Below are 11388 nucleotides of genomic sequence, written 5' to 3' on the forward strand. Positions count from 1 at the left end.
ATAAAAAAATGTTTGTGATCTAACCATTGAAGATATATTATCACATTTTATTTAAAGAAAAAAAATTTGAAAGTTGTTTGTTTCTTGAAGATCCATTTTTACAATGATAAAAGAGAATCTGATTCAAATTCAATATGATAAAAACCTCATTTAAATTCAAAAAAAGACAATTTCCATTGGATGTTTTTTTTGCAATGACAATTAATAAGAGTCATTGATGGTCCTTATCTAGGTTCTTATAACATCTATTTTTTATTATTTTTAATAAAATTTTATTGTTAATTTTCATTTTTATATTCTTATATTTTTTTCATATATATTTATTTCAACAACTTAATATTTTGATTTGCTATATCTCAATTTTAATTACTTAAATTATCGTTGTTGTTTTATTTTTATAATTAATTTAACATTTAATTATATATTATCATTTATTTTTCATTAATTCACAAATAAAAATTGTTTCATATATCTTGAAAAAATAATTTTACATATTTATTTTAATCAACAATTAAAATTTTATATATATTAAAAAGCATAAATCTTTTAAATAATAATTTATTTGAAATACTCTATTAATAATTATAGGTTTTTAGGAAGAAAAAAAATTAATTATAAAATCAACCGTGGTTTCCACAGACTATAACCTAGTCAGGATAATAAGTTAAACTTTTAGATGCATCTTTGTTATAGTAATATTAGCCACTAATTAGAGATTCATCGTTAATTGTTTAAAAAATTAACCATGAATCTCCAATTAATAGCTAATATTACTAGGTATAACACTTGTATGCTTGAAATAGGTCATACGTGTATGGGAAACGTCAAAACTTCATTACTATCCGCAGAGAAAATTATTGGGTATAACACTTGTATGCTTGGAATATGGTTAATGACCTACGAGAGTAATAAGGTTTTAAATTTGTCCATATTAGGTGGCTAAGGTCTTTTTTGTACATATTACATCATGGTTGTTATAACCGTTTAAAAATTGGTCCTTTAAACATTAAATAGACGAAATTTAAACGGTTATAACAACCATGTTAGTGTAATATGTAAAAAAAATCATAAGGACCTAATGTAAACAATTTTGAAACCTTATTATGTTTCTAGGTCATTAACCCTTCTAAAAGAGATTAGAGGTACAAGATGAACATAGGTGTTTCCAAATTACAAGAAAAGGGTGAATAGGGAATGATGAAAACTTAAATCAAATAAAATATAAATTGGCTTCATCCTCAAGGATATTTTTTTTTATTTAATAATCAAAAGAATTTTTTTGTAGTTTAGGCTATGTTTGATGTACTACCTGAAAAATTAATGGTTAGCTGAAAAGTAGTTGTTATATAAAAAACTAACTAGTAAAAAATAACGTTTGCTAAAAGTATTTGATAACACTGACATATTTAGTTTACATCCTGAGGTGGTCCAGGTGACCCTCAAAAAATTTTCAGTAGTGTAATTTTTTCCAATTTTTTTTTTCTTATTGTATGTTACATGAATTTTTTAACGGAGATACCTCTTTTCTTTGACACTAGCTTCACCACTGGCTGCTATCTAAAATTTATATAATCACATAGAAGAGCATTTAAAAATATATTTTCTATAATTATTTAAGGGACGTATTTTGAAAATTTTAAAAAATTAGTCTAAATAGTTGTTTAAAACGTTAGCTTATAAACTACTTTTTTGTATGCCAAACATGGAAAATTAAATAAGCTCGAAAAATAAACTAGCTTATCAGCTATCTGTGGCACGTCAAACATAACCTTAATCATTTGACTATTATTAATTTTTTTTAATGTCAAAAAATTGTTATGTAACCGTTCAATTGAAACCGTTGGTTATATATAACATAACGACTAAAAAGAGAATATGAAATGATGAAGCTATCAAACTCGATACTAATATAAATTGTAAAAAAGTTAAATGAAATTATGAAAATATTAAAAATGCTATTTAAGTCCTTACAAACAACCATGCAATGAAAATTGGAACCAAAAACTATCAATATCAAAATCACTAAATGGTAAATCATAAGGTTCTTTTATGTAATTATTCTAAAAGCTTCTAATGATTAATGAACTAGGAAGATAATAAGGATTTGTTCATAATAAATCCCTAAGATCTTTTATGTACATATTATACCAACATAGTTGTTATAATTATTGTAATTGTTATAATCATTTAAATTTTGTTAATTTAAATGGTAAGAATGACAACATTTAGACGGTCATAATAACCATTTTGATTTAATATATATAAAAAAGACCTTAAAAATTTAATATAGACAAAATTGAAATCTTATTATCCTGCTCGCCATTAACCCGTGAAATATGAAAACATGGCGGGTTAGCTCTTTGATATCATTTTAAGCATGTTGCATTTTGAAGCACATATTAAATTAGATATACTGATGTTTAACTACTCTATCTTTTCAAATGCATAAGAAAAACTTGAAATTGAAAAATCTAATATAGTGAAATACAACAAAAGAATGGCTTGTCGAATACAAAACATAATAAAACGCTCTAAAAGAACGACCTACCACAAAGACTTTTGGTGCCGTAATGATGTTCAAGCACTACCATAAGTATGGCAATCAAAACAAGCAATAATCTCAAAAGACTATTCATTTGTGTGTCTAAAAACGAGTATAATGATGGATGTTGTTTTTTTATATATTATTCTTGTAATTCCATTTGTTGAAATTATTATAATAATTTTAGGTGGTTAATTTAGCGAAAGACTTGTTAATTAAAAAAATATTGCTTTTTGCATGAATTCTAAATAATATTAGGAGACTAACTTTAGTTAGTAGATTGTTTTGAAATGAGAGCATAGAGAAAAAAAAAATCCCGAAACACACAAGTAGATCATTTTAATAAGCAGTTCTCCAATTTCTTGGATCTATGTTGCTGACTATAGAGATACAGATACATACAATGTGTCTCTATATAGATACACACAATGGTGGTGATCGATCTTCAACACCATTTATAGGCTACCATATACATCTGATCAAACATTTTCTCCATTCAGTCTTCTCCCCAATGACAAATTGTGATGTTCGTCATTTCAATCGATAAAAACTCAAGATTTCTTGCAGTTAGCGTGCCATCATGGATCTCTACTTCCAGAAGGCGGCACGTGGTGGCAATCTAGATTGGTTTTAACTATGAATAGTAACACTTTTCAGGCTAGAATTTCCGACACTCGCCAAAGCTTCAACGAGTTATCCAAACTGCCACTATAAACTATCCATTCTTCATCTTTCCGATCATCATCATCATCATCATAATCCTCATTCCGATCTTGAACGGCGAGACATTTCACCGGACCAGTGTGACTATTCAAGACCGACAAACAAGTGTGGACGCCGCTACCTTCACTCCGCCACACACAGATGCTGTTGTCCGCCGACCCACTCAACAACAAGCTTCCGGCAGTCGCAAGACAAAGCACTGCAAGCTTGTGACCCCTCAGAACTCCGCCATGTGACAACGATTGCTTCTTGCGTACCCAAAAGTTCACCAGTCCATCGGAGGATCCCGCGTACACGGTGGCCTGAGAGGCGTTCACCACCACAGACGTGACAGCGCTGTCTTGATCCAAAAGAGTGTAAGCGAAAAGGTGTTTTTTGGTCTTCCCGATGAACTCCCTCCGCCACACCTTCACCGTCCCGTCAGCGGACCCGGTAATAACCAAACCGTCAAACCCAGCTACGACGGAATTAATGGCGTCGTCATGAGCGTTTATAGATTCTAAACATTTCGAATCTGAAAGCCTCCAAACTTTAATTGTTCTATCCCAGGATCCAGAATACAGCAACCCTGTTTCTTCATCCAAACACATGCAAGAAACAACATCATAATGCTTGATCCATGGAAGGTTACGGTGTCGTCTTGCTTCAATGTAATTATTAGGGTTCATAGAGCTCTTGATGTAATCTTTTGTCGAGGGTAAATTACCGATCCGTTTGTAAGCTTTTTTCTTCTTATCTGAATACTTCCAAACACGAATCTTCCCGTCCTCGTGGCCCGTAAATATCCGATTACCAAAAACGACGATTGCTTTCACTAATCCACTACTCGATTTGAAACCTGAAAACTCCATCAAATTCTTCCACACTCTAATGTTCTTAGAATCCGAACCTGTGTACAGCATATCCCCGGACGATGCTAACGAATAAATATGACCCTCTTCACGTATCAAAGACCCTATCAAGCCAGTGTTGTAGATTATACCATCTTCTCCATTGCTATCATGAGGAAGAGTCCAAGGAGATTCGGAGTAGGGTGATGGTATATGGTTGATTGGAGACATGAAGGAGGCTGGTGAAGAACATGAAGACATGACAGGGCTAGGTAATGAGGCATTGCTACTCCGGTGATTAAAACTGATTTCGGAGTTTTCTGGTTGCTGGTGGGTGGTGATGAAAACGTTTGGTTCTGAGCTGTGAAGGAGAATGGCGAGTTTATTTCGGACTTTGTTTTTCTTCGAAAAGAAGGTTTTTCCAGCCATTTCCTTCGTCATGTAGTTTAAGTTGAATAGATAGAACGAAGGAAGCTGAAACAGTTTATGATAGTGTATGTTTTGCTGCTGCTGATGATGATGGAAGTATATTTATTATTTATATAGAAAGATAAAGAGAGTGTTAATACTTAATAGTCATATTTATAATTGAACTTGTGTTTTGAGGGTTTGAAAACTGAAAAGTTGGGAGTTTGGGTGGCTAAAAGTAGGTGTACCATTAGTGGAAAGATCCACACGCGTCCAAGCTTATATGGCTTAAACTCTTTCTCTTTATGTCCACCCCATAAATGATAATTAAAATAACTATAACGTATGCTCTAGGGCTGTCGAATATTAAAGACTTAAAGTTCAATTTATTATTATTCTTTATTTATTTATCAAAATATCTTTATTTTCAGAAAGCGTCCCTATGTGGCAACTTGCAACGTAACAAAAGAAAATTCCTTAAACTTCATTCACTGTTCTATTTATTAATTATTTGTTTGAGAATAAAATTAAATACTCTACTAATTCTCTTCTACATGCTCAAACGTAATTACTAACGTGGTTAAAAATTTATTTTCTTTGATTTAGTGGTTAGTCATTCATGTGAAATTTTATCAAGCACGTCGACTAATTAATAAGTTATTCAATCAGATGACAATTTTCACTTGGGTAACGGGAAGGGAAGACAAGTGTAGGAAATCTAGAGTAACGGGAAGGGAAGACAATTTTCACTTGGGTTTCTTTGACTAGCTATTCTTCTTGAAAACATGGCTTACTTACTTGCTTAGTTAGGAAGTTATGTATGTTTTCAGTTCGGTGCCTCGAGAGGTTTTTGTTGTCGCATGTGAAATCTAGAAACGTGGCATCTTTTGGTCTCTGCAATTAAAGCATTTCCAAAGATGTTTTCTTTCATTTTCACCTTTAAAAATATTTATCTTTGAGGTTCCCATATGAGTTTTTTCAAGACGTGTTATTTTTATAGTAGGATTTTTTTTTTTTTTTTTTGTCAAAACAAAACGCCTAAATTTTATTAGCTAGCTATAAATATGGAAGAAACAATTAAGAGTAAATAATCATAATCATTACTGGGTTTTAAATAGAAAGATAGATTTACATACACATTGTAACTCTTTTTATCGAAGAACCATTTGGTTTTGTATTACAAATGAAACCTTATTACAGAACCATTCTCACTCTTTAGAAATAATCTTCACTACATCACTCATCCTAATCTACACTCAAATATAAGTACAAGAAGATAATAAATAAGAACCCTAGCTAGAAAGTATGAAGAAGATGATACACTAGAATAGAGAGAGTACAGCTAGAGAGGAAATTTAAAAAACCTGACTACACAAATGAGACTGTTAGGTAATCTTGGTGGGTCAAGTTCGTTTGGTTCATGGGTCATATGGGTTTATTATGCATGTTTATTTTGAGTAAAAATATATGGTAAAAGCTATGACCGATTCTTAAGGAGTATGTTGAGTAGTGATAGAAGATTTGACTCCATTTATAAGGTATTTAGGTTAGAATTGTAGTTTAATTGTTTTGTTTGTTGTTCCCACTAGGTCTAATCAAGACGATGGGCAACCCGGGCGATTGCCTAGGGCTCATACCTCTAAGGGGCCCAAAATTCTTAGAATATCCTATCCTAATAAATAAGTAGAATCGTGCCACATGTCAGTCTCCCAGGCCCCTAAAATAGAGTTTTCCCGCTTCTTTTCTTCAGCTCAATTTACGTAAATGCCTTTCACTTCAAATTGAATCGGCGCAATTCAGTTTGCCTATTTTTTCGTCCCTGTACTCTAATTTTTTTCCTAAAATCTAGAATCAATCAACGATATACTCTGCTTGTAAATAGGTATTTGATATGCTGACTTCTTATAGGCAAACAATCTTCTGTCGACGAAAGTTTAGGGTTTTGGATGGTATTCGTCGCTGCCAACAATCTTCTGTTAACTTTTTTCGATCAACAAAACCTTTTAATCTTTATGGAGATTTGGGTTATTTTATTTGTTGATATTCTGCCTATGCGTGATTATAGCATGATTATACGATTTCTTCCCCTCTGTCCTTACTGATTCCCTGAATTTTGGGATTCAATATTTTCAATTCAAATTCCCGTTTGCCATTTTTGAAATCGTACTGAGCAATTTATCTCTCTCATATACATATATACATATGCCTATATGCAAGGGTTCCATGTTCTTGTCCGCCTCGATGGTCTGCCTCCATATGCCAATTACAGTCAAGTTTGTAGCCACCTTCCCATCCCTGTAATCGGTTTAAGGATCCAAAAACAACACTTCACATCACTCATTTTATTTTCCAACCCTCTGATGGCTTATATATCCACCATCTACAACTATCATTCTCTCTATCTCTAAGAAAAGTGCTAATCTCATCCACCACCACTATTCTTCACCATGACCACCATGAAATCACCACCAGTAGTAGTCGCCGCCATCCAGAGACACCACAGTCTCTCTCTCAACGTATATATAGAATCAATAGAGGAGTGATGATAACGAAGAATATAACACTTATTATGTTTGATTTCTTGGGGGGTTTTCTTGGATTTTGTTTAGGTTTGTTTTCTATAATACTACTTTGTATTGTATAGGTCGAATTTTTAGATTTTTTTCTTTTATTTTTTTAATCCGTGACTGTGGTTTGAATCACAGACAATGCGATTTGATTCCTAACTTCATTGTTGATTTCTGAACCCCACATACGGCTTCCTTAAAGGTATGTTTATAAGGGTTACATGTTTTCTGATCACTATTCTTTTAATCGTTTTTTGTTGCTATGGCGTTTATTGTTGTTAGGTTGCAGATAATAAATGGTTTAAAAATAACTACAACCCATTTCGTTCTCTTCGTATGATTAGCATATTCATCAATGCATGCCAAATGCTTGATAAAATGCCTAATTGAATCAAAATCAGGTCTTCCCTTTATTTCTTTGTCTCTCCAGTACCGAAACACGCATACACACATGTCTATTTATTTTTATTTATTTCTGGAGCAAGGATTCGGGTCTGGTTCTAATAGAGTGCATAAGCGTGATTTATTAGAAGTTTTTATCAGGTCGGTATCAAGAAGTTCACGTTGATTGAAATATTTATCCTTCGTTCCACCTCAAAACTAGGTATGGTGTTTGTGTTCTACAAGTTAGGTTTTGACATAATGCTTTCATAAAAACTCTAGGATCTAATAACATTGCATATCAAATATCTCCTTAAAGAATAAAATTCCTTATCTCAATTGAACAATGATTGACTTCAGGTTTGTACAATGTTGATATTTTCTTTAAAAGGAGGCCAAAATTACAAAGAGGAAATCCTCCAAATAAGGTTTCTCATTTTCTTTCATAGCCACATTTGTTACTTCTAACAAGTTGATTAACTAATATATTTCAATCAAATCAGTAACTTTGGGACACTTATTTAAAATGTTGCAGAAATCTGATGGTGGCAATTCAAAAGAATCCACAACATTTTTTGGATGTTCCATTTCGATCTTTTAGAAAGAATTCGGAATCGGAATCCAAGGAAGCAAGTCCCCATTTGAAAATAAGTTCGGGAACAAGTTCAGTTTTTGAAATTTTATATTAGAAATTCAATTGGGAATCCCATAAATCTACAAGTTAGTATTCAGAACTACAAGATAAAGCTGTTGAGTTGTCATCACTTAACTTTATCATGTAAGGTTTGCGAATGGTATTGGCTTTCTTTTTAATTTTTTAGAGGAAAACATGCTTTTAAAAGTAATACAATGAATTTTATTTTTTGATCTTTTTTGAATCTGTGAGGGATTTTAGTCATGTGCAACTTCTGTTTTTCATTATGCAGCCAAAAGAACACATATACATTTTGGTCGTATCTCTAGAACTTCGCTTCGTGCTCTGCCACTGAGTAAGTTTTATTATTTCTGACTTTTGTTTCTTTATCGAAGTTTGGTTTGTCCAGGAGCGTAAGGATTATGGTTGTGCAACTCATGGTTAATGAATATATCTAGATTAACCTCTTTGGAATTTAAGTTAATTATTTAGGATTATCATTAACACTATGGGTCGTGTATCTTTATTTCATTTGTTTATTAATTTAATGGGTTTTAAAGGTAACAGGTGGTAAGCAAGTTACAGAGCACCAACTCTTGACTGTCTTCAGAGGAATAGTTTGAAATGAGTGTGTAACAGTAATTAATTTTACAAGAAACCAAGGTGAATAAACCTTTTTCATATTTTGTTTATCAAAATATGGAAACGATAATTATTTATAAGTTCATTTTTTTTAATTTAGCATCAATTTAGCATCCTACTTAGGATGTAGAAACTGGACTATACAAGATTAACATCCTACTATTTCATTCTAATTTTGACTAATCTCTGTAATGAAAGGTTTATTGTGCAGATTTTTGAAGCTAAAAACAAGACTATGAAGGCGCTCTATATATGGGATATAGTGCTTATATCTCTATTTCTTCCCCTGCTATAATTCCATAGAAATATGAATATGAAGGCATGTTCTTTGTATGTGTAGAATAATGACTATATTTTCATCTTTTTATGTTATTGTGAGTTCCAAAATTAGTCAATTTATACCAACATATTTTTTATTTACATCAAACATACACATAATATGACATAAATAGAAAGTATGATGCTATTAAGCGAAAAATCATATAGGTTTACATTGCTTTAATTTAGGTTGCTATCGAAAGAAAAAAATATATATTACAGGAACACATTTAAAATTAGATGAATAACTGTGAATTCCAAAATTAGTCAACGTTTTGAGTTTTCAAAGTACAATTTCTAATAATAAAAAATTAGAAGAACATTAAAAAACATATTTTATATGTTTAAATACAACAGCAACGTAGTACTTTATGCATCTTATTTAATTTATGCTACTTTTGGGTTGATTACCAGCACTTTATAATTACTTCTTTTACCATTTGCTTGATTATTTGCATACTTATGTATTTGTCAAAGTAACAAGTGTCAATGCCTTAGTTGCTCATTATTCTTATTAAAGCCTTGTACTTTTAAGTACAATCTCATAATTGTACTTTCAGTTTACAAATAACGTCTTAACCTTAGAAAGTACAATGTTATTTTTGGTTTGTTCATGAAACTAGAAGGCTATTTTTTGTTTTGCCTATGAAACTATAATGCTCTTTCTGTTTTGCCCATGAAACTACTTTTTTTATACACATAGAAAGTAAATTACCATTTTACCCCTTTCATTGTTTCAATAAAATTATACTTATTTTGGCTAATAACAACAATGCCATGTATATTGTTGTCCCCCCCCCCCCCTCCTTTTTTTAAACTCAAACAGTTTTACAACTTATACCAATGTACTTTGAAAATACATTGTTGTAATTTATAAAACTTCATATTATTTCATGTTTTCTTACAATTAAAATTACGCATTATTTTTTTGGTTATCCAAATTATAGCAATGTACTTTCAAAGTACAATGCTATAATTAGGAATCTATCATTTGGCAATGTACTTTCAAACAAGTCATCCGAAATTTAATGTTCTATAATTAGGTTTGTCACTAAAATGTTAGGGAAGATAAAACAATGTGAATATTATTTCTTAGTTTTTATAGATTTACATGTATTTGAATTTTGTTATTTATTTTTTATACTAAGTCATTTATCATGTATTATTGTTAATTTAAGTAATCAACCCCGTGTATTACACGGGTTTTAACCTAATATATATATATATATATATATATATATATATATATATATATATATATATATATATATATATATATCAACTCATCCTAAGAAAAATATTTTTCTTTATAAAATTAGTTGTTTTTGTAAGGTTGTTGCTATATTTTTGTTTTTTTAATATTAATAGTAAATTTTATAACGATTTGTCTATTTTCAACTTTAGGGGTCCACTTTTTCTTTTCATCCTAGACCCACTATATCTTTGGATCAGCCCTGGTTCCCACGTGATGTATGGAAGGCTATATGTAGCCTTTAAGTGATATGAATAAAATAGTATGCGTAATGCACAGAAAGTGAGTCCCACACACCCTTTTGTTTTTCCTGTTTCATTTTTCACTTTAGGATAGCAGATTTGTGTTGTGTTTTGGCACCCATATGTGCAGTTTTGTTCCAACAATTGGTATCAGAGCACCCAGGTTCACACCTGGTTCGTAGCAAGAAAGAGAAGATCGAATGCAGCTTTATATAATCAAGTGGAGAGGAAGAAAGCAAGTAGCAAGCATGAAGACTGGCTGCACAACAACAAATTAGAAAGAAGAAAGTCAAAAAGACAGAAAGAAGAAAGAAGAAAAATAGAAAGAGGAAAGAAAGAAAGAAGAAAGAAGAAAGAAAGAAAGAAACAAGCAACATGTTTGTTGTATGTTAGCAAGAAAAGAAAAGTAAGTAGCAAGCTTGGTCATGTTTTGGTGATCACAGGAAAAGCAAGATACCAAGCAAGAGGTTTGTAGCAAGTAGCAAACCAGAAGTTTGTAGTAAGTAGCAAACCAGAAGTTTGTAGCAAGTAACACGGAAAAAATAGCAAGTAAAATATTCCAGGTTTTGTTTTTGGAGCTCGAAAGTTTAGCAATAAACACAGGAATTGAACTATGAAAGATGAAGAACCGAATTTATTGTGATGAAGAAACGAGTCAAGATCATCAAGATTATGGGGGTGAATGTTGGGTAATCTAAATGGATCAAGTTCATTTGATTCATGGGTCATGTGGGTTTATTATGCATGTTTATTTTGAATAAAAAGATATAGTAAAAGCTATGACCAATTCTTATGGAGTATATTGAGTGGTAGAAGAAGTCACTCCATTTTTTAGGTTTTTAGGATAGA

General features: G+C 31.5%; 1 protein-coding gene and 1 long non-coding RNA gene across 2 annotated transcripts; one reads left to right on the top strand and one right to left on the bottom strand.

Annotated features, from left to right (window-relative positions):
- Nucleotides 1-2843: 2843 nt before the first annotated feature.
- LOC111895691 (protein JINGUBANG) lies at nt 2844-4676 on the bottom strand. The gene has a single exon (XM_023891767.2). It carries the CDS (start codon nt 4534-4536, stop codon nt 3196-3198), a length of 1341 nt encoding a protein of 446 aa, XP_023747535.1. The 5' UTR covers nt 4537-4676; the 3' UTR covers nt 2844-3195.
- A 1190-nt stretch (nt 4677-5866) lies between these two features.
- Nucleotides 5867-9127, top strand: LOC128127476 (uncharacterized). The gene is made up of 5 exons (XR_008225272.1): nt 5867-7112; nt 7209-7272; nt 7353-7879; nt 7987-8229; nt 8378-9127. It is a non-coding gene; the product is annotated as an uncharacterized LOC128127476 (long non-coding RNA).
- The last annotated feature ends 2261 nt before the right edge of the window (nt 9128-11388 follow it).

The sequence above is a fragment of the Lactuca sativa genome, chromosome 7 (assembly GCF_002870075.4).
Source record: "Lactuca sativa cultivar Salinas chromosome 7, Lsat_Salinas_v11, whole genome shotgun sequence".
Lineage (NCBI taxonomy): Eukaryota > Viridiplantae > Streptophyta > Magnoliopsida > Asterales > Asteraceae > Lactuca > Lactuca sativa.

What these genes read in the sequence shown, in the direction of transcription:
- LOC111895691 (XM_023891767.2), bottom strand. Translation starts at nt 4,536, where the DNA reads ATGACGAAGGAAATGGCTGGAAAAACCTTCTTTTCGAAGAAAAACAAA.